Here is a 25646-nt window from a genome sequence, read left to right on the forward strand (position 1 = left end):
CTAATTAAATGTAATGATAGAGAAAGGTGGCCAATTTTGTGCTAAATGGTCATGGTTAGATAGGGGATTGTCAGGTGGCCAGGCCTATTATTGTGTGTGTTATGGTCAAGGTTAGGTAGTATTGCTAAAGAGTGGTAAGCCATTATGTGTTTTTGTGTTAGGGAGAGGGGTTTATCACTGCGTGTGTGTATTTGTGTGTGTGGGGGGCTAAGTGGCCAGGTGATTAGTGGAATTAGGACATTAGGAATTGAGATGGAGAGGGTTTGTTAAGTGGAGGTGAGGAAAGGTTGGCTGTAGCGTTTTCTTCTTGTGAGTATACGCGAATAGGTGAGAGAAGCCCGTAAAGATGCTTTGGCAACTAAAGGCCATGCAAGACACTGAAGGTGGCAACAAGATGGACTTGAGAATATTTTCATCTGACCTGCTTGACACGTTTCCATGATCACTGAGAGTTTCTGTAGTTTTTTTTTTGTTTGTTTCTAACTTGAATTCTTTTCATCTATCCATGCGTGTGTGTAAACTATGTGCCTTCTTATTTCTGAGGATTTTGTTTTTGGCCCAGATTAGGGAGATTTGTCCTGATGGATTCAAAATCCCAAACATATTCGTGTGTGTGTGTGTTTCTGAGCAGTTCTGGTGCTTTGAGCCCTCAAGACTTTACCAAGTAAAAGGAATCGGAGGCAAAGAGATGGAGCACTTGCACTGGGCCTTAGTCTCTAAGAAGATTAGACAGACTGAAAGAGAGTGAGTGCAACACATTTTAATTTGTCCCTTTGGCTGGTTGGGTAAGAACATAATGCCTCTGCCTGGGACAGCTAGAGGGATGGAGAGGAGGAGCACGAGAGATTTGGAGGAAGAGGGAGGGATTGAGAGGAGTGGGGATTTAAAGAGGAAAGCATGGCAGTGAGGGATGGTCAGGGGAAGGGATGAACCTGGCCTTTCCTTTTATTTTCCCCTCCCTCTCACAGTACGATGGACTCCCATCAAAGAGGCCAGCAGGGATTGAGCGCTGTTGATCCTCATTCAGATTAACTTCCTGCCAGATCAGTCTGTGCCCTTCTTTTTTTTTTTCTTTTTTTTTTTTCTTAGCCAGATTACCAGCAAGAGTGAGATTTCTCAATCCTAGTCTTATTCAGATTGTATCAAAGCCCCCAGGAGGCAGATGAAATCCTGATCACTGTTATTCCATGATAATCATCTAGTCACTCCTCATATCAGACTAAATTATAGCTACATGAGCCTGCAGATCAATCTATGTCAGCCTTTACTGACAGTCCACACACACACACACACACACACCGTCTGCATATCACTGGTGTCCTAAAAGTCTGAGCAAATCTCCCAACTGTAGCTGCTGGAGCCTCTGAGTTACTGAATTTTAAATCACAGATTTTATTGTTAAAGTTCCTTTTTTTTAATATGTAATTTTTCAAGCGTGTAATGGGAAGGACTTTCATAGTATTCCCACAATTTACGTGTTAATTAATTAATTTATTTACAGGTCACAGTGAATCCGCTGTGTAAATGACTCTAGTGTTGATTTGATTAAGCCATTAATGGCAAACATTTGCTGTTGCTGCTCTTTTATGTATTTCTGCATAAATATTAGCTAAAACTAAATGCTCAGACTTTGTAATGTTTTGTAACCACCCTCTGTGGATTTGGATTGCTTCAACACCTTCTCCCTCTTCATGTAATCCCAGACTGGCTCTCTTATTTTGAGATACACTATCATCTTTTCCTTGACTTTGTGGAGCTGAAACTGCTCATTTGTGACTCTGGCTGTAAGGTTTGGGTTATATTCAGGTTGCAAAAGGAATTTGGGATTGATTAGATGAGTCCATGCTGCCATTGGGTGATTGATAAGAATATGAAGTCCATAAATCTGCATATTTGTGAAATTTGGGTTTTGGATAATTGTCTAATGAAAAATAATTTAAAAACCTCCCAGTGAAAAATGTACTTTGCAAACTTCTCATAAACATTTTCACTGCACTGAAATGTTAAAAACTAAATGATTCATCAGCTCTAAGTTTAAAAAAAAAAAAATCAAGCAGACTAATTGAGAATGAAAACCATTTCCTCAGATGTAGCTTTGCTAAATGCATGTATGAGACTCCTGAGCACATTATGTTGTATACCAGCTGTGTTTTCTGTATAGCAATAAATTACTCTGTAGCTTTTATGTATTGACATTCTGCAAGGCCAAACAAATTATCTTCACATTTCTTATTCTGCTTTACAGATAAACTGACTGAAGTTACATCAGTGATGTTCTTGTAAAACCACCGCAGTACAAATCCTCCTGCCAGCAGACACATTTAATTTTTAAAACCTGTTGTGATTCCATTGGTGTAGTGCTTATGTCAGCTTGTGATTGGTCTACATCAATAAATGGCATTATTTAAGAACGCTTTAGACTAGGGTTTGGATGGTGCAATAGGTTATTTTATTAATCCAAGTCAAAAGTCTTGAGATTAAAAATCTTTCTCGAGAGTGACCTGGTCAAAAGAGCCGCAGAAACTGTATCAAATAGACACATAAGTAAAGAAACAAATGCAGCTGACATTAAGTACAGACGAGTGAACACAAATATGGATCATATGCAAATAACATCAAGAACAAGAGCAATTTCATAAGCTGTCACACTGAGCAACTGAACTATTTTCTTGATCCTTTAAAATGGACTTAAACACTCCCATTGTAACCAGTTATGACAATCTCAAATCTTTCTGTAGATTATTCCAGGAAATGGGGACAGCGTATTTCCTTATTCTGTTCTGACTCTGGAGACAAATATTTGTAAAATATTGCGAGAGAGAAGGCCATGCTGATTATAGCCTTCTCTCATGAGGAGGAATGAGCCCAAGCAGAGGTTTCTATATTAAAACAAAAACCCATGGGAAAGTCTGAACATATAGAGATGGCCATTTAACGGCAATATGCAAGGAACAGTCAAAAAAAAAACTCAATTTCTGCACCCAGTAACAAAATGTAAAGCACAGTGGCAGATGATGTCTAACCTCTTTAGGTACTGGCCAGGTGCATTCATAAAGAACAGGCTCAAGGAAAGTTAGAAGCATATCTTGTCACTGCACGGCCATCCTGACCTGTTATTTTTGAAAGGCCTATCTAAATAAACGGGGAGCAATTTGACACCTGAGAAACGTTCAGTTCAGGAACAGTTTAGTGGAGCTGCTATTTATCAATTAATCAGCTAATTTCTCTGGTTTCTTCACTTTTCTTGACTTTCTTTTTCTAGACCCCTGGGCTGAGGGCAAAGCCTGGACGCTTGCAGTGGTATGCAGAGAAATGTATTTTAAATAACCAGGTAATACACACCTACACACAGAGTGAGACTATGGTAAAAGAACCAAAGCCACACAAAGCAAAGAAAGCAAAAAGAAGAATGTAAATGCAGAAAAATCCAGCTTAAAATATATATTGTGTTCTTGTGTGCAGATAGAGACTTTGGAGCAGATGGTGGACATGACAGCCAAGCTGTTTGAGTGCGATAGAGATGAGATGTACAATTACCTCCTCCGGCTCTGCAGTAAGTCCTTCCTTCCATTTCTCTGTTTGCTCTTTTATTTTGTTTCTCTGTTTGTGTGTGTGTGTGTGTGGGTTTGACCTACAAGCTGCTACTCCCCCCCGACCTCCTGTGCTGTTGTGACTTTTCACCTCTGGGTGTGCCTCCTGAGCTCATTCCCAGACCTTGGATGTGCAGCAGTCAGAAGTCAGTAAAAGACATGGTGTGATTGCTGCGCTGGAGAGCAGAGCAGATAACGCTTGTGATTGGAGTGTTAAAGCTGATTGTCGACCCATTACCCTTCCCTGTACACACACGCGCGCACACATACATCCACACCACTAGCTGGTGTGTTTGATAAATTACAGCATAGTTGAGGGTCAGTCTGTTGATCAGATTAGTGCTTTGATTGCCTTCTCTCAGCATGGAGCGTTTTGTCAGAAATTGCTCTCTTGAGCATGCTGGGTAGTGAGCTGACTATAGAGCTACATAGGTCTGTGTGTTATGCCTTCCAATAACAAATGATAAACATTTTCTCATTCCCACTGCTTTGTTTCTGGTCGCTTTCAGAGGAGACAAACAACTGGCAGAAGGCAGAAGCAGTGTGGACGAAGATGCAGGAGGAGAACGTCATTCCCAGGGAGAGGACTCTGCGTTTACTGGCAGACATCCTAAAGAATAATGGTCAGGAGGTCCCCTTCGAGGTGTCTGAGGTAAAATCTCAGCTAACAATGAAATGAACATCCCAATAATGGTTAATTGGCAGGTCTGTTGAGAAGGATAATTGGTGTAAGCAGGGGTGCCTGAGATCAAACGTGACCTATAGCCATGCAGCACTGATGGTGAAACAGGGTACAGTGTGTCTGTTCAAGCATTTGTGCCCTTAAGTCCTTAATCATGACAGTTAATTTGATTACTTGAAATACATAATTGTCAAATATTCATTTTACTTCTTCCTTGTTGAGTAATATTTTCCTTATTCTTAGTTTTATTGCCCAGATATTGTGTGTATGAATTTTTTTAATCAGTAATTAACAAATAATAACAAATACACAGTAATTGTGGTGTTCCCCAAGGGTCTATCCTTGGCCTGTTTTTGTTTACAATATAGATGCTTCCTCACAGCCAGATCATTCAAAGCCATAACATTGCCCACTACAACTGTGCAGATGACACACATGTTTCTCTGCTGTCAAACTCCAGTAGCCTTGACAATCCGTTCACCTGCCTAAGTGACATCAAATCCTGGCTGTCTCAAGACGTTCTAAAGTTCACTGATAATAAATGTGATATTAATTACTGGTCCAGAAAATTCCACTACTCTGACCTACAGTAAGCATAACTCACTTTTTTTTTTTTAGCTTGTTTTTGGTTTTCTTTTTGGTTTTGTTTTTAATTGATGTTGATGGCGTCTTTAATAGTAATCAATAGCTGCACTAAATTATGTTTTACACTGCAATGGGAAACTCCTCTCCTTGATGACTCCTTGTTGAGTTTAAACCTGAAATTACATGGTAAAAACACATTACATGTAATATTCTGTACACGACTAGCCCTGTACTAATATGGCAAAGTGCTTCAAAAGTTGCACTCTCTCATTCAAATCCCAGTGGTCTCATTACTTTTTTAAAAATTCTGATGACACTACATGTTTGTTTGTTTTTTTTTCTGAATAAAACTTACCGACTGAATTGATTAACCAAAGGGCAGGTTGACCCCAGCCTCTGATTGTAGGAGCAACCCCCCTAAACAGCCTCTGAAAACTCTTATCAGCCGCTCTCCATACAGCCCCCCTACTCTGCTCCACTTTAAGCCCCTGTTCATTACATGCAGAGGAAACAGGATTGAAGCTCTGATCTGAAGTGTAGTCAATCAGACCGGTTGGCTGGTGAAAGGAATTACAGCTTGATCTGTCTCTAAATCTGTAATGCCAGACTAATTTAGCCAGCTGCTAAATGCCACCATATGGTTGTTGCTTGATGCTTAGCTCGATATGCGTGTTCAGCTGTAAGAAAATTAAGTGGAGAGAATTCAATTTTTTTTTCTTTACTAATTAAATACAAGAAAGGGAAAAATAAGTTTTGCCTTAAATTTGCCTTCTTTGCGTCATTCCTTGGCACTGCGTTTTTCCTGAGCTTGGTATGTGTGCTCCAACAGCCTGAAACATGATGAAACAGAAAGTGATTGCTGTTGCCTGAAGCAATGAACTTCCTGACCCCAGGGGCTCTTGAGTTGACACCACCCGCTCCAGCACACACATTCTCTAACACACACACTTTTCCTTTGCCCCTGGGGTGCCAGACCTAATTTGCCCCCAGCCAATACAGCTTAACCCCCTTCCCTTGCTGCTACATGGGTGACCGAGCATTATGGGACCCTGGCCTGCCTGTCAGGCATTATTGCACTGTCATACACACATAAACACAGCAGCTCTTTCCCAGCACACATCTGAACATGTTTCAGACTTTAATACTTGATGTAGCTGTAGACATCAGACTGAGTTTAAGCGTGGTTTTCTGTGTGTATGTTATTTACAGACCTGGTACCAGCAAGCTGCCGCCACACAGCTGGTCAAGTCTGCAACAACCCCCATTGCAGCTGAAAGTGGTAGTGATTACCAGAGCCGTCTGTTGGCCCTCTGTAAGAAGGGCAAAGCCAAAGGTAAGCAGCAGGAGGTCCTGCTACTGTTGTCCTGTGTAAAGGAGAACCAAACTATATTTGTCATATTTTAAACATCGGAGGTGTATGAATTTACCAGTCTCTTAAAACTTACATTTTGAGTTGGGATAAGTCAACAGAAGCTGTTTATAAAACAACTACCTACTTCATTCGTGATGATAGCATCAAACCTTGGAGTCTTGCACAATGTTTTATGTATGTTTTGTATCTGTAAAACAAATTAACCCCAAAACATATTAAAATCTTTCTTTACATGACTGCAGTTGACCGCCTGATGAATTGCTCACTTATCTTTTTACTTCTGATTCTAAATCCTAAGAACTTTTTTTAAAATTTGCCCCCAATCTCAAGGCTCTAACTTTCCAAAAGGTGACTTCTTATCCTGCGTACCTTTTACTTTGCTTTCTGCTGATTTATGCTTTGAAGTTGAAGGATTTTCCTCTTGAGACAGCATTTTTCTTATTGGTGAGATCGCCTGAGGGGCAACCCAACTGATTAATTAAGGTGAAAAAAAAGAATAAAAGTCAAATTATTCTTGAAATTGAATAGACATCATTGAAGGTGCAATGAAGTGCCTGCTGTCACAGAAATGGGAAAAATTCAAAAACTGTTCAAAATTATGTCAAGGACTGGCACTTCTGGACAATCTCAAGGTATCCACAGTGTACACACCTTGTCAGGTTGTTGACTTTTGAAAGGTACATGTCTAAGGTACAGTCTGGCTTCCAACCTGGTTGAAGAACATCACCTTTTTTTTTTTTTTTTTTAATTCTACTTTTCTTTCTTGCTTTCTTTCTGCAGAAGCATTTGGGATACTGAAGGAAGCTGATAAAAAGGGTGTGACATTAGGCCCGTCCCCTTACGACCACCTGATCCGTGCACTGTTGGCTGACGGATCTCTTGAAGATGCTATGGCAGTCAAGGACATGTAGGTGTCTTAATAGCTTGTTCTGTTGCAAAGTCTTCTGGAAAAGCATAAAAAAATATCACTGCTTATAATGTCAATCAGTTTTTTGCCTGTATGACCTATGTTGAAGGCACAGTGAGAAGCCAGCTGTAATACAGGTGAGGTATAGCTTTAATATAGTTTTGATATGGGGATAAGAGGTCACACATTCAGACACACATCAGTGCAGGAACATGTTCATAGAGTTACACTTGATTTTTAATGCGTAATCATATTTATCAAATAATAAAAAGGCAGTTCAAGAGAAGGTTAAATCCATAGTAGGTTCCTGGGTATGAAAAGTGAACTCCTCTGGATGATACAGAAGCCTTCTGGTTATATAGAAATCTATGGGAAAACAGCCATAGACTGCCAGGATCTATGACCATAAATACTGCTGTTTTAAATTCATTTTAATTCAGTTGTTTTATATAGCACCAAATCACAACAACGGTTGACTCAATGCACTTTATATTGTAAAGACCTTATAATAATACAGCGAAAACACCAACAATCAGACAACCCCCTATGGGCCAAGTACTTGGCGACAGTGGGAAGGAAAACATCTCTTAACAGGAGGAAACCTTTGGCAGAACAAGACTCATGCAGCGGCAGGCATCTGCTGCAATCGGTTAAGGACAGTTAATGTTGCTTCTCTGTTATTAAAGTTGGGGGGGGGGGGGCACCTTTGCATGGAAATTTGGTTTTCTTAAGATTCCTGAATGCTGATAGGTGTTTGTTTTGTCATGTGAGTGCTGATGATCTCATACAATGCCTAGATTGCAGTTTTTAAATTTGCATCTGGAGGAATGTCATCAGTAGAAACAAACACTCTGGTGAATTCACCTCCACCCAGCTGACCATCAGCCAAAGTGGGTTTGTGTGTGGGATTGTCGGTTTTGGAAGTGGTCGCATTCAGACCACCTTAATCCAACACTGGGAGATGCAGTAGGAGGAGGCTTCCAGTGCTGTCAGGTTTAGCAGCATGGCAGGACATGAGGCAGTTTTCTCAATATTTCTGCTTTGATTTACTGGAGAGGGTTTTAGTTTTAGAAGGGGTATTCACATTTGTGTTTAGTTTTTCCTTGAAAACTGTTTAACAGCAGCAAAATGCAAAGGATCCATCTCTTTCCATAGGCTTTAATTGGTTCTTACATTTTAGAAGAGTTAACATAAGTGAAATATTCACCCTCAAGGCAGACAGAGAGACAGAAAGTATCTTGTATATAAACTTAAAATTCAACATGCAGTTTAATACTCTGCTACTTTCCCTATCTCCTCAGTTGGTGGTAGCAGGTCACCTCAGGCTAAATCTGCAGCTCCTCAGTAGACATGAGGATTACAAACTGATTGTGTGCTAACACATTCAGCCCTGCTGGATATGAACAATGGTTCTTACTAAGCCCCAAGATACACACACATGCGCGCACACACTTGGATATACAGATTAATTTTGGTTCTCTGGAAAGCGGGTGACTTTGTGCAGGGACATCGGTCTTCTTCCAATTAGTAATGTATCGTGAGTTTATTTGGTGGGACCATATCAGGGCTTGAGCCTGGAGTCAAATGGATGGACAGACAGCGGTATTAAAGATGCGAGCTTAGCAGAGGGATGATCTTCTCTGTTTTGTCTCTTGTAGGTAATCTCCTACTTTCCCTTTTTCTGTCTCCTTTTGTCCCTTTCTTTATATCACTTTCTTTCTGCAGAGGAAAAACACAGAAGCAAAGAGTTGTGATAATAACATAATGACACACACTGACAGAAGAGCTGCAGTTACTAATTTGTGCTGAAAGAAAAAATATGTAAAAACATCTATTACACTATCAGTCTCTTCGCTGTTTTCAGCTCCCTACATGATTCACTCTCTTATATTATGAGAAATAATCATATCAATTTTAGAGCCGTGTTTCAACAAGCACAAGGCAATGCGAGCGATAACCCATCTCCAGTCTCTGTTTGAATTGGTTTATGGCATCCCTGCCTGGATAAAAGCTTAGTTTATCTGCGCTCTTAATGAGAAGTGAAATGAGCTGAGAGGAAAGTCGGGGAGAGATGGAAATGGAAAGGAAAGGATGGAGATAAAAAGGGCTAAATAGGAAAAGAGGAGTGAACAAGGGGAGGAGGGCTAGATTTAATCACGTACGGGGATAATGAAGACGCTATAGGCATTAATTCTCAGTGCGTGTGGGTGTGTTTGTTTTTGGGTAATCTGTACAGAATTGAGCAGCGAGATGCTTATGGTGAGATTAAGGGATTGCGGGGAGAGAGTGATGATGAGAGAGAAGAAGTAGTGGGTAAAGCGCAATATCCCTAGAAGGAGAAGGTGAGCGTGTGTGTTGGGAGACAGCTTCTGGAGATTTTCTTCCACCTGATAAGAATAACTCTGACCCCACTGCTCAGTCTCCACAGCAATCCGTCGCCGACCCTGTTACTCCTCCAATCTCTGGCGTGACCCAGTCACAGCGGCTGTCGGATGCCGCCCGGCCTGGTGTCGCCGCAGTGATAAGGATTGCCAGCCTGATGCTCAATTGAGCGGGCAGATTAATCTGGTTGCAGGGGTATAATAAAGAGAGGGAAAAAAGGCAGGAGGCAAGCTTGATTGAGGTTTTAGTGGCACAAAAATGAAACAGAGGAGGGCTGAAAAGGACAGCAAGTAGACGGACAGATGGAGTGAAGGAAGAAGGATGTGATGAGAGGCAGCAGCTCCCAGAGGCCTCAGTGCTGCAGCATAATACCACACACAGCAGGAAGGAACATCACGTATACGGCAATATCAATCAACTGCTTGATATCTGTATTATTTTCAGGTCACAGCAGACTCTTTACTAGAAACTCAGACTTGTTTTCAATCAGGTTTGTTCCTATTGTCTTGTCTGTCATATATCTTTCAGCTCATGTGTTTATCCCTCTGTCTCTGTGGAGTCTAATGCTTTTCAGAATGTGAAGCCTGATAATGGCAGAGAAGACAGAGCTACACCATTCTCACAGATTAGAAAGATGTACTTTTAGTTGTACAGGATTAGCCTTAAAGTTGGAAATAATGGACTTCCCTATAGCATCATTCAGATATGGATAAAATCTGTCATGTATATCATGCATTTCTAATATCAAGAAATGGAAATAGAACTAGATGCATGTTTTCATTTTCATTGAAGCAGAACATCCCACTTGGGATTAGATGACACAATCGGTTTACAAGGGCAAAAACAGCATAGAGATGAGCTTTTATTGTTTTTCATTTTTTGTGAATGACAGCACGGTGGTAGGCACGCTGGTTAGCACTGCTGTCACAGCAAGACGATCCTGGGTTTGAATCCACCATCTGTCCAGGGCCTTTCTGTGTGGAGTTTTCATGTTCTCGTGTCTGCATGGATTCTCTCCAGTCTGAGGATTTACCTTTCCAGTCTGTAGACTCCAAAACCACAAGGAGTTGAGCCATGAAATTTGACACATCTGTTCTTTACTCTTCAAAGATGTGCAACACAATATTCATATTTCTGGAAGTTTAGTATCCTGTGTACACCTTGGCTGAATTTATCTGATGTGGAGAGTAAACAACATGGAGTATTTCAGGCTGTTAATACTCTGATAATATATGCTAATGATGTGCAGCCTCTTTCTTATTCCTGATTGGCTTAGCCTAATCATGTGATCATATTGTACTGTGATTGGCTATACCTACTTGACCATTACTGGAGAAGTGGGGATTCCCCATATCTAGCAAATGACCTAGGTCACTGAACAGCTGGCAGTAGCTAGATGGTGAGAATTGGGGGAATCCCAAAATTTCTATGTAGAGGCAGTCTATTTATAGTAACATCAGGTATAGGCTGCAGCTTTATTTATTAGCCTGTGATGACAACTTCTGATTGACTGAGCATTGTCTAACATGTTGGTCAGGGATGACTCATGGCCATAAATAGTACAGACTATAATTCATCATTGAGCAATATTAAAGCCATACCTACTGCTCAGCATATTGCTCAAATGTAAACAACATGGTTGCCTTACGATTATAGTAATGTTATACATAATGCATTGATATTAACAGATTTATGTAGTGACTTCTACATTTATTTCATATTTTCCTTAATCACAGGAGGAAATTCCCATTGGATTTCCTGTTTTAATGCTCAATACTTGCATTCTGCAGATAACCAAGAAAATATTTGTTTCCCTTAGTGCCGAATCTTGCGTGCCTGGTTTCAAGCTGAGTGATATTGCCACCAATTTGCTCATCATCACACACAGCAAAAAAGGCCAGGTCAAAGGTAAGAAATTGACATGCATGCTAAACACACGCAAACCTAATTTGTACACACAGTCACTTGCTGCACTCCTCCACAGAGGCCCTTGAGAAACTGAAGTCTATGCTTCAGTTGGACCATGTGCCCTCACATCTTGCCATCACCAGACTGGTTCAGGCCCTGGGGAATCATGGTGATGTGGAAGGGATCCAGGAAGTGGAATTGTTAATAAAGAGCCTTGGCACTAGCCCCAACCTGTCCAGCATGGTGTTTGTCAACAACACTGCCCTGGGACACATCAAAAAGTAAGTTTTTATGAGATTTATCGATGGACGTGTTAAGATCACAGCATATACAGCTTTCCAGACATTTCCCTGTATCTGTTCATCTAACACCAGCAACGTGTCGTGAAATATATGAACAGCCAGCAAAAAATACTAATGACTGAAGATAAGCAGAGCTGCAGGTTGCATGAGCAGAATTTTTCCAACACAGTCCATTAAGAATCTTTTATGCTATTTCATTAGCACTATTGGATATAAACAGTTTAATGCAGTACCCACAGGAGAGTGTGGCAAGATCCAGCCTGACACACTGTTAAAGTAAAAAGCTTGCATGGCTATCAGGGCATCAAATACAAATAGGAAACAGAGGCATAATAGGATTATTCATGGTTTCCTTTTAATGTCATGAAAAGAGCCATCCTCCATTGCTCCTTTGTCTCTTCTCAAACAGCAGAGAGCAAAATAATGAAGCACACTGTGTTCAAACTTTTCTTGAGCCACTTGTGCATTAGTGCCGTGCTCCAGCTCAAACAGCGGCATCCCCGTGCCAACTCAGAGGGACAGCAAGAAGTGAAGAATAGCAAAGCGGTCTCACGCCTGATTGGTCATCGTAGCGCAGATCTGTCAGCTTGAACCCTGACCTCTGGGAGCTGCGCTCTGAGCTTCCCTGACACATGCTTCCCCTTTGCATCTGAGTCAAGCTGACTGGTTAAGAGCTGCAGCGGAAAAGCAAGCGGGCCCGGAAAGCAGAGCACCACATTTAGAGGGGCCCTTTGCTGAATTATTCAGACGGTCCCAGTCGCAACAATCGGCGTAGATATGTTCCCCCACCTCCAGACACTCACACATATATATACACACACCCTGTAAGTTAAATATTCATCACAACTGGTGACGGCAGTGGGGAAGCAGGGAGCATAAACTGTTAGTAGTGAGGCTTGGTTGCCAGTTTGAGTTGTTTTAGGTTTGTTATGCTATGGTATGCAGGATTTGTGTGGTTGTGGCAACTTCAGCAGAAAAACATTTCACAGTATGGGGGGGAAGAATGAGTTCGTCCGCACCTAGATGGTGGTTGTAAGAGACAAAAAGTGAAACTCATATAAATTTGACATTAAATTATAGATTTTTTTTTTTTAATGTCTATTTTTGTAATATTAGGCTAATTTCTGTCTCCATATTTTTTACTCTTAAGCTCTTAACTTCAAAATAATCAAATCAAAATAAATAATCCTTGATTAATTTATACAGGGCCTGATTGCAGCACCGCATTTCATCAGTGGTCTGAATCTGTTGTAGCTTTTCTCCCTTTAAAGCCATCTTCTGATTGGCTGCCCCCTTTCAAACAGAAAGGTTAAACAACTGGGGGGTGTGGAACTGTTCTTACAGTTAGTTGTGTGCCTGAGATGACCATATCATGGATATCAACTCTCACTGACGACAAACAGATCAAGAGTGGGAAAAACTATTGGAGTGTTTAGAGCAGACTGAAGCCTGAGCTACTTCTAAATAGGTTGAACTCATATGAGCATCCACCATTCTAACAGTGGATAGCAAGGTGTACTTATTAAGCACACCAGTTGGACCAACTTTTGCCTTCAGAATTGCCTTAATTCTTCATGGCATAGATTGAACAACACTGAAACATTTCTCATAGTTTTTGGTCTATATTGACACGATAGCATCACATAGTTCCTGCAGATTTGTCAGCTGTACATCTGTGATATGAATCTCCTGTTACACCACATTTGACCATGTTTCCAAAAAATGAGTGCAGCTTATGTACCAGTAATTCCTGGATTAAGAGCTGGTGAATGTGGAGGCCATTTGAGTACAGTGAACTCATTGTCATGTTCATAAAATTGAGATGATTTGAACTTTCTATCCTGCTGGAAGCAGTCATCAGAAGATCAGTATAGTGTGGGGTCATAAAAGGATGGCCATGGCCTGCAACAATACTCAGGTAGGCTGTGCTGTTTAAATGTTTCTCAGCTGGTACTAAGGGGCCCAAAGTATGCCAACAGAGTATCCCCCACACCATTACACCACCAACAGTCTGAACAGTTGATACAAGCCAGGATGGACCCATGCTTTCATGTTTATACCATATTCTGACCCTGCCATCTTAATGGAGACTCATCAGGCCAGACAGTGTTTTTTTTTGTTTTGTTTGTTTGTTTTTTTCTTTTTTCCAAATCTTCTGTTGTCCAGATTTGGTGACCCAATGTAAATTGTAGCCTCAGTTTCCTGTTCTTAATGGCACTCAGTGTGGTATTCTGCTGCTTTTAGCCCATCTGCTTCAAGGTTCGCCATGTTAAACATACATGTTAAATCATCCTTCTTCCCCATTCTGATGTTGTACTGAGTTTGTCCCATGTGATTGGCTGATCAGATATTAGCATGAACAGTTAAACAGATGTACCTAATAAAGTAGCAGTTGAGTAGATATAACAGAAAATTTGTATCCCTCTCCCTCTGCAGCGGTGATGTGGAGTCTGCTGTAGAGTTGTTGGAGGGAATCTACACGAGTCCAGATAGCACAAACCCCAGTATGTCCTTCGTCTTTAGAAAAGTCTTGGAATCTGGGAACGACCATGCCATAGACAAGTGTAAGACACATGCAGAAACATAAAGCCACAGTCACAATAACTGATTTTAATTGAATAATGCTAATCAACTTTTTACCAATGCAATATGTTGTTTTGTAGTGAGTGCTATGGCAGAGCGGCTAGCCAACCACTTTGCCTGCTACAGACCAGCTTCAGACCTCTTCCTTCAGCTGTTGGATATGGACAAAGTCGAGGACGCCAAATTCATGCTGGCTGTAAGTGAATGTGTGTGAGAACAATAGCTCTTAGCCCGAGAGCCAAGATATTTCATTGTCAAGTGTCCCAAATATATTTTTATCCAAATATTGTCCAAAGGTATGTTGTCTGATTCAAATAATGTATTTTTCCTTAGCTTTTGTGCCCCTTTTTGTGTGCGTGTGTGAGTAGCTTTGGTTGCAGCCTTCAGTGGTTGAGATGAGCTAAAGTACACATAATTAATATTAGAGGGAAATTAACAACCATTCATACATGGATACATTACTCACTGCTTTTCTCACATTACTTCATCACAATTTAAACATGAAGTGAAGGAGTCCACGTGCTTCTCACTGTGCATACTCTCATTAACCCCCATTTGTCTTTGTGTAAAGAGAAGATAAGAGTGACTTGAAAGACACTGAATGTCTTACAAGAGGAAAGCAGTGGGTTGTCTCTGAATAAATTCAAATGTGATTGTTACCAAAAAAAAAATGCAAAAATACAAATGAAAGAATCTGCTGTGAAAATGAAAACCTAACCATTTCATATGGCCACGTGAAGGTACTACTTAAGCCCTGCTGAGTTTTGTTTATTCAGCTTGAAATTAGAGCAAAATGCAAAACTAAGTGATGTTTTTTCTTTTTGTGACCACTTTGGATAAATTTTAAATCATATAGAGCATTTTTGTCCCAATGCGGACTTCTCCATTTGGCTGCCTTGTGTTTTTACATTTTAAATTACAGTATCGAAGTAATTAAAATCTGCCAAAAGAGGGGAAAAAATATCAACAAGGGACCTGGTGATGAATTCAGTCCATCACAACTCCCAGTTGCATTTATCCAGTTGTCAAACTCCAGTGTTGGTGGAGAGGTTCTCCTGCCACATTCGCTGACTTATTTATCCAGCCTCGCGCTGATGTCAGGAAGTGCTTGCCCATTTTCCGCCGCTGAGTCTTGTGGTCTGAAATTTGCCTTCTACTCGTTCACTTATTCAACAGTTCATATATTACAGCTCAATGACTTTCCATTGAGTCTGGGGATATAAATATGTAGCAGCTAGATGGGTGAGAGACAGGAGGATGGATGGAGAGAACAGTGCAGCATAAGCTCCACATGTTTGATTTGGCAGGTTTTTACACTGTCCTTCCTGATGCAACTCCAAAGGGATTGTGTGTCTCCTCCAAGGATCGAATTGGCGAATATGCAATTAAAAAAAAAATTTAGCAAAATTTAATCAACAGGGGACTACTTTCACCTTTACACTTTATTACATTCCTGTTAATTAAAACATCTTTGCAGACAAATAAGGTGTTTTTCTTGGCCTTCATGGATTAATTATTCTCCAGTTTGTGGTGTGTTTGTAGGCAGTTGAATAATTTGGTTGTATTGCTTTGTGGTGAAGACAGCTCTACATCATTCTTTGAAGCACTTGCACTAAATCCAAAGTATTTCCAAACAACAGATGATGACCTGCTTCGAGGGGCAAGCTCTTCACCTTTTACATCTTTTCTTAGACATCTGAATTTTTGTTATATATCTGTCTTTTAATGTAGTCCTAGTTTCACATCTTTCTAAAGCATAATTATGGTCCCACAGATGTGTCCGTCTGCATATGCGGTTCCATTTGGACAGCAAATAGCAGCTTTCACCCACCACAAAAGTGCTCTCATGTAGTCCTCCAGCTGCATGTCGCTGGACGCAGATGACCTATGCAGTGGTCGAATGCTGATTGGTTGAAAAGGGGATAGAATAGGGAAGGGAGCAACAGTGGAGTTCACCAGGAACGGGAGACAATTAATAGAGAATTGACAACTTGAGTGATTACTCCACTCTGTGTTTATACAAGAATCCACCACTAACATGCATGTTAATGAACAGTTACAAGTTTGGTCTTATAAGCCCCTTTTCCTTAAAAAAAAAAAAAAAAAAAAAAAAAAAACAGTACAAAATGCAATGATTCACAAGCCATTTAAATCCTTTTTTCTTTTGAAAACAATATGCTCATTTTGAATTTGATGTCAGCAACATATTTCAAAAAACAGCATGTTTACCACCATGTTACATCACCTCATCTTTTAACACTCTATAGACCTATAACCGAATGTTTTACTCTTGCTTGCTGTACGTGGCATAGGCCAGTTCAGATTAAAAGCAAGTCTAATACAGAAAATACAATAACTACATAAATATGATAACAGATCAGTAATATTGATATTGCTCTTGCCTTATCGCACATTTTTCCTACTGTATTTTTCATGTTGCAGTGGACCTGACGATAACCATGGGGTATCTCAGAAAATAGGTGGGTGGAAAAGGTGGGATATTCTGGAGCTTTGGGTGCAGTAATAGAAAGCACTCTCACCTTTTAAGTTTTTTGAAGTAACAGTGGGGCACTGAGGCGAAAGGGGCTAGGACAGGGATCGTCAAATCCAGGTCTTGAGGTTCGGTGTCTTGCACCTTTTTAGATGTGTCTCTGCTTCAACACACCTGAGTCAAATATAAAAGTCATTAGCAGGACTCTGGAGAACTTGACTGCATACTGAGGAGGTAATTAAGCCATTTGATTCAGGTGTGTTGGATCAGGGACATATCTAAAACCTGCAGCACACCGGACCTCAAGGCCTGGATTTGAGGATCCTGGGCTAGGAGAACAATAAAAACACAGGCAAAATGATAATTATTTGCACCCCTGAATAAAATAGTTAACGATGAGCTCCACCATAATAATCCACAAGAATTAAACGATGCATCAGTAGTGCAATTCACTCTCTAGGAGTGGGTCCTCTGAAGGTCAGTGGGTCGATCCCTCCTGCTGCATCAATCAGGTGTGTGTTAGAAAGTGCTTAGGCATAGATTTAAAAAAAAAAAAAAAAAAAAGTGAATGAGACTTAGAGTAGAAAGTTGAGTGCTCAACTGAGTAGAAAGGCACTATATAAGTACTGTGAAATATCAAGTATTCCAGATATTTAAACTTTAAGAGTAATAGAAAACTAATTTTATTACTGAATTGTGCAAGTACACAAATTTAGAGGAAGCACTGATTTAAAAAGTTCCCCTTTTCAAAGACTATTGGTAATCATGTATGATTGCTGGTATATCTTACTTGAACTGACAATTATAGATGTTAGATTCAACTCATTGTCCTTGTGTGCACAAGGCAACAATGAAATGAGTGTTCCAGATCACTCATCCAGAGACGAGCATCTGCGGTCGTGCAGCCAGACTGGCGCTACCATTAGGCAATGTGGTTTAAGTGTCTTGCCCAAGGACACAACGCAGCACAGGGGCTCGAACCAGCAACCCTCCGGCTGCAAGGCGAACACCTACCCGCTGTTCCACTGCCACTTATTGTTATATAGTTATACTATAAAGTCTGAAATGTTGCTCTGGTTAACATCTGCAAGTTTTGGTAATTGTAACCATTTCAGGCAGCACTTTGAATGTGATAAACCCACCAAAATTGTGAGGACATCTCATAGCAAAATGTGTCCTGTTTTTTTTTTTTGTTTTTTTTCTTAAAGTTTGAGTTTAGACTCGTGTAGCCGGGGTTAAGCTGTGCGCTGCGGTTCGTCCCTCTCCTTTTCCTGACTCTCCCCTCCAAGCTGCTCTTTGAGGGTCACTGGAGGGTAGCATCCCAACTCCTCCATCCCATCATAAGTGAAGCAGGACCACAACTGAAAAGCTTTTATGCAAGAAAGCAGACTATAATGACAAGGCTATCAGGAGAGATGGAGGTGAGGTCGGTGGGGAACGAGAGGGATGAAGTCATTAAGGAGAGAAAGAAGCTGTGAGGTGTGTGCCTTGCAGGCTTGTCTGTAACTGCTTATGCATGTGTGTGCGCTGGGAGAGGTCACTGAGGAAAAAGAGGAAGGGTTCCCTAGGTATCCAGAGCTTTTAGGCAGTGTGTGTGAGGAGCAAAGGAGAAGGTAGGTCTGTTCAGTTGCGGCTTTGCCGTTGGGACAATTCGATGTGGCAAGGGAGGGAGAAAAAGAAAATACTGGAGAGTGAATGAGAGCATGGAGCAAAGTTGCTTCAGAAAGTGAAGCAGAATAGTGGTAGTCTAATTGCCTGATTGTACTAAAGCTACTCTGCACTTAGTGACTCCAAAAGAAGGCAGGCTTGTTCCATGTCTGTGTGTGGGGCCGTGTGTTAAAAGCCTCACAGGCCATCCGCTTTTAATTCTGTACGAGGCCGAGGAGTGAAACACGTCAGTTTACGACTGGCTAGTAATTGGACCTCATTGCTGCTCGGCCAAGAGAATGCACTCAGTCACTCACAGGAAGGCAATCTCCTTTACAAACCCACAGAGTATATCATATGTATGTTTGCGTGTTTTCATTCTAAGCAGTCATGCACATGTTAACTTGCCAGCAACAGAGATCTGTCATTTTATTATATAAGTCCATACATTTCTAAATTCCTGTGTCATGTTTGCTTTATCGTAATAACCTCCTAAGATGCTGCGTCCACATATGGGAGCATTGCATTTTGGCTTTGCTGCACCTTATAGCTGATTCTGCTCAATAGTGTTTTATACTTTAAGCCATGTTGACTTTGGTGTGTTGTGCTATAAAATAAACCCATTGTCCCCATCTGAGGACTTTTTTTTTTTTTTTACAAAAGTATGTAACAACCATGTTACAAAATACAATTTCCTGTTCAAGGAGAAAGCTTAGCTTATATACATATCAATGCATTTCAAACAGGAGCTCAGGGCTCAGGAGGTTAATGAAGTGAAATGCATTGAAGTTGTTAGGCTGTTTTTTTTGTTGTTGTTTGTTTTCAGTGTAACTGCAAATAGAAAGCCAGAATCTGATATAATTTTACATAAACAGTGGGTATTTCACTGCTGCCAGGAACAAATGCATCTCAGCGTCAGCTTTACGTTGGTTAATAAGACAAGCAAACTGCTGCAGAGAGGTGACAAGATGACACCCAGTGTAACAGTTCCTCTAAAAAGATCAACTTTAAGAAGCCTGCTTATGAATCTGTTTAAAATTTTTTCTTTTTTTAAATTCCTGTCCTCAATTCATCAGTTTAAATCACTAGTCCAAGCTGCACTGGAGGCAGTCATGCTATGACTGTACTCATGTTTCCACAGAATAACAGATATGGCCTTTAGTTGGACTTGCTGATAATTATGCTTTTTGTGAAGAAGCACTGTACCTTTAAAATCATAAAGAAATGAGTAGTTATTAAATCCATAATTATCCTTTAACCTGAGTGTAACCCCGAGTGTGTGTGTGTGTGTGTGTGTGTTTATATACTGTACCTATTTAAAAAAGACTTTAGAGTTTTCTTGAATTCAAAAAGAGTCAAGAGGGACCCAGTGTTGGCTGTCACACTTTAGTCCTTATTTCTTTTCTGTCTCTTTTTGTCCCAACACAGCGTTGTAATGCTTTGGCTGAACAGAAGGAGGTGTTGCTGTCCTTTATGACCCAAAAGGCTCAGACACCTGGACAGGTAAAACCACACCTTAGCCTGCTTCTCTTTAGGGTCTGAATTTTTAAATTCTATCATTCATGTCAGTAAGATTAAATGACCAAGTGTCCTGTGAATGTGTACAGTGCATATTTGGGATTCCTTAAATATGGAGAAAACGATTAAAATACAACCTTCGAGTGTCTGCTAATGACAGAGGTCCTGAATCTAATCAAGATTGGTTTTGTGTGAAACCTAATAACTAAAAGAAAACACTAAAAACCTTACCCGATTTTTAAATTTTGCTACAATCCCCTTCAGGGAGGCCTCTTTGTGCACCTCTGGACCTTTTTTTTTTTTGTTTTGTTTTTTTTTTTTAACCTCTTCTATGTTTGGATGGAAGTCTGGTTCTGAACACTTAAACATGGAACACTTAATTCCCTGTGTGGCCATTTGAACTAAGTCATCTTAAGGAATATTTTGCCACTCTGCCATTTCAGGCTTCATTCAGAAAGAAAAGACTCAATTTTATCAAGGTGAATACACGGGCACAACTGGGGACACTCAGAACAGTCTAAGACAGCTCAGTGCTTCAGAAGTTATTTATCATTATTGAAAGCATCCTCACTTTACTTTTAGTGTCTTAAACCTTTGCACAGTACTATTATCATAAGAGCATATTTTAATTTCTGTTTTGTTGCAAAGGGCGATCTGCTGTCGGGACACGGCCCACAGTTTAAATCCTCATACGGATCCTGACATGTGCAATGTCTTTTGTGTTTAGGTGGGTAAGATCAAGAACCTGCTGAGCCTGATTCCAGACTTTGCTGAGAAGGAAGTGCTGTACCCGTACCTGATGAAATGTCACGGTAAGATGCATAAACAGGCGCTCGGTCTTACAGAAGGGCTGAATGGATATGGTAGTGCAGCATGCGGTTCACTGGCCTGTAGCTAAGTCAACATTAACGGACCCATTAACAATGCATCAGGTCAAGGTCTCTGTGTGTGTGTGTGTGTGTGTGTGTGTGTGTGTGTGTGTGTGTGTGTGTGTGTGTGTGTAGGCAGGCATTCAGGGGTTAGAAGAACACATGTCATCTAATGAGTTAGCTGTCCTGGCTAGCCTAGCGTGCTAATCTCAACACGTTCCACCACTCAGCTTTTTTTCCCTCTCTCCACCTTTTTACTCCTGTCTACATTTTCCTGTCCTCAGTTTTTTTTTTAATCCTCCCCTCTTTGCTTTCACTTCACCTTCTCACCCGCCTGTCCCCCCTTCTTCCGTACCTTGTCACACCAGAGATGAGAAGACATGACTATTTAATTAGCATTAGCTCGCTGGTCGGTCAAGGCAGCCATAGGGGAAGCAATTAGTGATGCACTGCTCGCCTCTGTTCTTTGTCCCATCTGTGTACTTTTCCCTTTTTTCCCCCCCCTCTTTGAGGGGTTTTCTTTTCGCTTGTCTTTTTTCTTTTAACATTTGTGACCTTCCTATTTTTACCTCTTGGCTACACACAATCACACAGATCCGTGCTGTTTCAGGTTTAAAGATAACTTTTACAGTACGTCAGTTCCACTCATTACATGTTTGTTTTGCTAAAAAGAGACAAAGTTACTAACTGAAGTTTAATGAATTCATGTGGTAATCATTTTTTAATGTGTATAAAATGTTATTTTACTGTCTAGTTGTTGTCTTTGCTTCTTGAGAATATATTTTCCACAGTGCCAGCGAATCCTTTCCTGTTTTTCATCCTCTGTTTTCCTTTTCTACCTGCTTATTGAACTCGCAACCAGAAGTAATAAAAAGAAAATGTCACTCTGCCAAATGAATGTGCAGTTGCATTTAAAATTGAATTTCTTGGCACCAATAAATTGGTGGGAAAATGGCATGATTATCCTACCACACTGTCAGTTTTTCTCTAAATATCTAAATTCAAATAAGGCCTGTTTCTTGTCTCATTTGTTGACTTTCTCTTACTCTGTCTCTCTACCCTCCCTCGCTCTCATCTGGCAGTTCTGGATAAGGACTTACCAGCAGCCAAGGCTTTGCATGAGCAGATGCAGAAGGAGGGGATGGTCGTCGACGAGCTGTCACTCAAACGGCTGGCTGTGCTTTACCGCGAAGTAGGAGAGACGGTGCCCTTCACCGAGCCCCCCGTGAGTCTCCCTCTCTCACACATGTGCGCGCACACACCCCCAAAACGGAGCTGCTTTGAGAAAACACTCAGATGCAAATGTGATGGCGTTTTAGCATTTTAGAGGTTTGATCAAGTAAAATGAACTATAGATCTGAAAGGAAGAAAACAGCAGAAAAAAGTTGCTCTTCTATCAGCCAGATAACACTTTTGATATGCTCCTGTGCACTCCACGCAGTTTTACATTTCAAACTCTAAATGTTCCAAAGAAATGTTGTTGTTTTTTCTTTTAAATCTTTAGTTTCCAGGAGAAACAGAAATATGGTTAGATCTCTGTAGTGGAGTTTTGAACACTACATGCAAAATACTGAGTTTGCATCAAACACGCACAAATACCAAGCTGGGCCTGTGGAAGGTATGACAATTGTACTTCAAAGCAATTATGAACAATTGCATTCGTATTATGAAAGCACATGTGCTACTAAACACTAAAAAGTTGTCATAAATGGCAGAAATTTGGGTTAATGTTGCCATCAGAAACATGGAAAGCAGAATTCAGTTTTGTACTGATGAGCTTCATCATTACAGTTACAATTAAAACTCTATAAAACAGCATTTATGATGATGACGCCTTTTTTAAATGTATTTATTTATTTATGACAAAGTAGTATTAGATCATTTGGTCCAGTAGTTTCCAGCCTTTTGTTGTGATCCCATAAAATGAAGCAGTGTCCACATGGTAGTTTCTGCCTTTCACTTTAGGGTGAACACAGATTTCACCTAAGCAGTGACTTAACCTTTTGAAGATTGACGATGAAGCTCCGGTTACTTCTAACAGCCATGCTTCATATTTCACCTCCGTGCACCACCGCAGTGGATTTAAATCAAACAATAAATCTGTGATTGAAGTGCAGATGTTCATCTTTAATTCAGGGATCTGAATTAGTATTGAATTAACAGTTTATGGCATCACCAATGTTTCCTCCCATGCTCTGCTAGGCCTGCTACGCCCAACAACTCCTAACACACTGGGACACCTTGTGCTGGTGTCCTAATGTGTGCCATCCTGTGTGTGCTGTGGTCTCTGTGTGCCATAGTAATATGAAGGAGCAGTGTGCCCGCTCAGAGTACTTCAGCATGTCCAGGCCTGCAGCAAGCCTCCTGAGGTTGTTAGTGTGTGTGTGTGTGTGTTTGGTGAGAATTTGCGCCCCACAGTCACGGAGTACATATATTGTGTAAGCGAGATGGTGTCATTGCAATAGCCACTCTCCTTTTTGGGCTCATAGTGTTTTTGAGCATTTCAGCACGATGAACATTTTGTAAGCTGATGTAGGTCTATTTCTGGCCGGGGACACACACACGCACGCACACAGAGGCCGCTCAGCCGCAGCACTTTTGATGTGGTGTTCCCTTGAGGCAGGTGTAGACCAAAGTCTTACCTTCACATCACTCACCTGCAGTACGAAGATAGAAGGAGAAAGAGGGGACGAAGGTAGAGAAGCTCCTACATTATTTACTGAAAGCCGGGGAAGTTAAGTGATTGCTGGGTTTAAGAAGAACAGTTGCAAGGAGAGGGAAAGCTGAAGAGTCATGGTATTCAGAAGTTTCTATGAATAAAAGCGTAAGTCACTGTTGGTCTTCGTCCTTTCCATATGTATAGAGGTTTTGCATTTTCCAGCAGCAGTGTGCATGTTCCCAGAAAGAAATGTTCCCATTTATTATTATTATTTTTTTTTATTTCTAATTGCTTTGAGCTTTGTCAGAATGTAGCCAAATAAACCAACATGTGGACAAACCTTTAGAGGAAATAAGATATTTTTAATTAGGGTGCTCTGACCCCTCGAAACTGTTTGAAACCCGTGCCAGGATCTCCCTCTCCCTCTCTGTAGTGAACGCAGCGATTTATCGGCATTAATTACTACATTAATAAGCAAACGTACATTGTAAGGAGCTGGAGTAATCTGCAGAAAAGCTCTCACCTTCTCCCCCCCCCCCCCCCCCCCAAAAAAAACACCCACCACAACACTTTGTCTGGATCAAAACACTGATTAATTAGCCAGGAACAGAGGCAAAGAACGGAAGTGTGTGTTTGGGGAATGTGCTACAAATCCCTTATTTGTGTATTAATGGGGATTTAAAGATGAAACAAGACAACCTGGTTGGAGACTGGAGACTATTTAGACAGACCCAGGAGGGCTCCAGTGCTGCTTACTTTTGGAAAGAGGCGAGGTTGAAACACAACTTACAGTGTAAGGCTGCAGCAGGTGAGCAGGTGTTTTGGAGCGTGTTGTTTGCTGAATGCTTTGCCTTTGCCTTCTCTTTGCAGGAGTCCTTTAAGTTTTATGCAGACAAGCTGAGAGCTGCCAAAGCCCGGGCGACAGCAGAGGAATAAAGCATCGCCATCCTCTCCTCATATTTCATTGCAAATCCCACCATTTTCTTCCTTCTTTTTTTTTTTTTTTATATCTGAGTTGTTCATTGTGAAATGTTGAGTGTTATAACTTTTGGATGCTGAGATTCTGCCCGCTGCGGTATCGATACTGTTGATGAACATGTTGTGAATGTACAGAAGTATTTATGCTAATAAATGATGGTAGGAATCCAGACTGAGTACTTGAGGTTTTTTTGTATATATTTACTCAGTGTGCATTTCAAAATATCCAGCCCACCTTAGGTGATGTTTTATGTCTTAACTGGGTGCAGTTCAGGATGTATAGTTATGATTGCCCACCCAGGTTCGTTTATATTTGCCACATTTTTGTAAGTACTTCCCTGCATTATAACAATTCACACAACCTCGAGCTACAATGTGAATTTGAAAATCAAGAAAAGATGTTTAAAAATGAATCAGTTTGGGTCAGTGGTTATAATACTAGTAGTGGTCTTTTCCTTCTTTCTTTCTTTTTTTTTTTTTTAAGGAAAGGTCGTTGCCAGTGGCAGGCTAGAAAAAAATTAATTGGAAATTAGACTGTGGACTGAGCACAAAGGAAAACTTATACTTTCATCAGTGTGTGCGAAGGAAGCCTCCTGTGCATGAAAAGCATGTAGATACTGTAAGTCAGATGTATTTATATAGCACTTTTCAAAAGAAGAAACTGAATACTTGAGAGGTATCGATTAAAAAAACAGCTTGTGTAAGGTCAAGGTCACTGTTGTTTTTCCACAATTTTTAAAACTTTAAAAGGAAACGTGACACAGCTGCTCATCCACTGAGTCTGTCAATATCGAGCCAGGCAACTTCCTAATGCCCCCTTGGTAAGAGCAAGTGATGTCTGACCCTTACAATCAGTGTACCTGGGACAGTCTGAAAACACAACACCTGACCATGCTGTCATGAAGCAATTAAAAACCCACCCTACATGAATTCCTTTGCTCGAAAAGCTCCTTCAAGTGCAGCTATAGTTTTCATTGAGAACTGATGCAGAAGATTATTGGCATTGATTTGACCTGGGAGTGATTTTGCTTGACTGACGGGCGACCTTATGCTGTCTAACCCCAGCCCTCTGCAGCTCCCCTCTGCTTGGCGCTGAACTCTGTTTACTCTTCAGTACTGGCCTCAGATATTGCCCTTTCATGTAACGCAATGTCAGTGCCCCTCTCAGAGCCA

At 40.8% G+C, this 25646-nt stretch overlaps 1 protein-coding gene across 1 annotated transcript in view; it reads left to right on the top strand.

The window, feature by feature from the left end:
• The window catches only part of lrpprc (leucine-rich pentatricopeptide repeat containing), a 63703-nt gene extending 39086 nt beyond the window's left edge, over positions 1-24617 (top strand). Inside the window, exons 26-38 of the mRNA XM_030748472.1 lie at positions 3263-3331; positions 3463-3553; positions 4100-4242; positions 6067-6190; positions 7010-7136; positions 11338-11426; positions 11503-11707; positions 14165-14292; positions 14392-14507; positions 19878-19952; positions 20695-20779; positions 21919-22061; positions 24366-24617. Of these exons, the coding sequence (XP_030604332.1) occupies positions 3263-3331; positions 3463-3553; positions 4100-4242; positions 6067-6190; positions 7010-7136; positions 11338-11426; positions 11503-11707; positions 14165-14292; positions 14392-14507; positions 19878-19952; positions 20695-20779; positions 21919-22061; positions 24366-24431 (1461 nt within the window). The 3' untranslated portion in view covers positions 24432-24617. The remainder of the gene's footprint in view (positions 1-3262; positions 3332-3462; positions 3554-4099; positions 4243-6066; positions 6191-7009; positions 7137-11337; positions 11427-11502; positions 11708-14164; positions 14293-14391; positions 14508-19877; positions 19953-20694; positions 20780-21918; positions 22062-24365) is intronic.
• Positions 24618-25646: the final 1029 nt, after the last annotated feature.

The sequence above is a fragment of the Archocentrus centrarchus genome, chromosome 15, assembly GCF_007364275.1.
Source record: "Archocentrus centrarchus isolate MPI-CPG fArcCen1 chromosome 15, fArcCen1, whole genome shotgun sequence".
Taxonomy (NCBI): domain Eukaryota; kingdom Metazoa; phylum Chordata; class Actinopteri; order Cichliformes; family Cichlidae; genus Archocentrus; species Archocentrus centrarchus.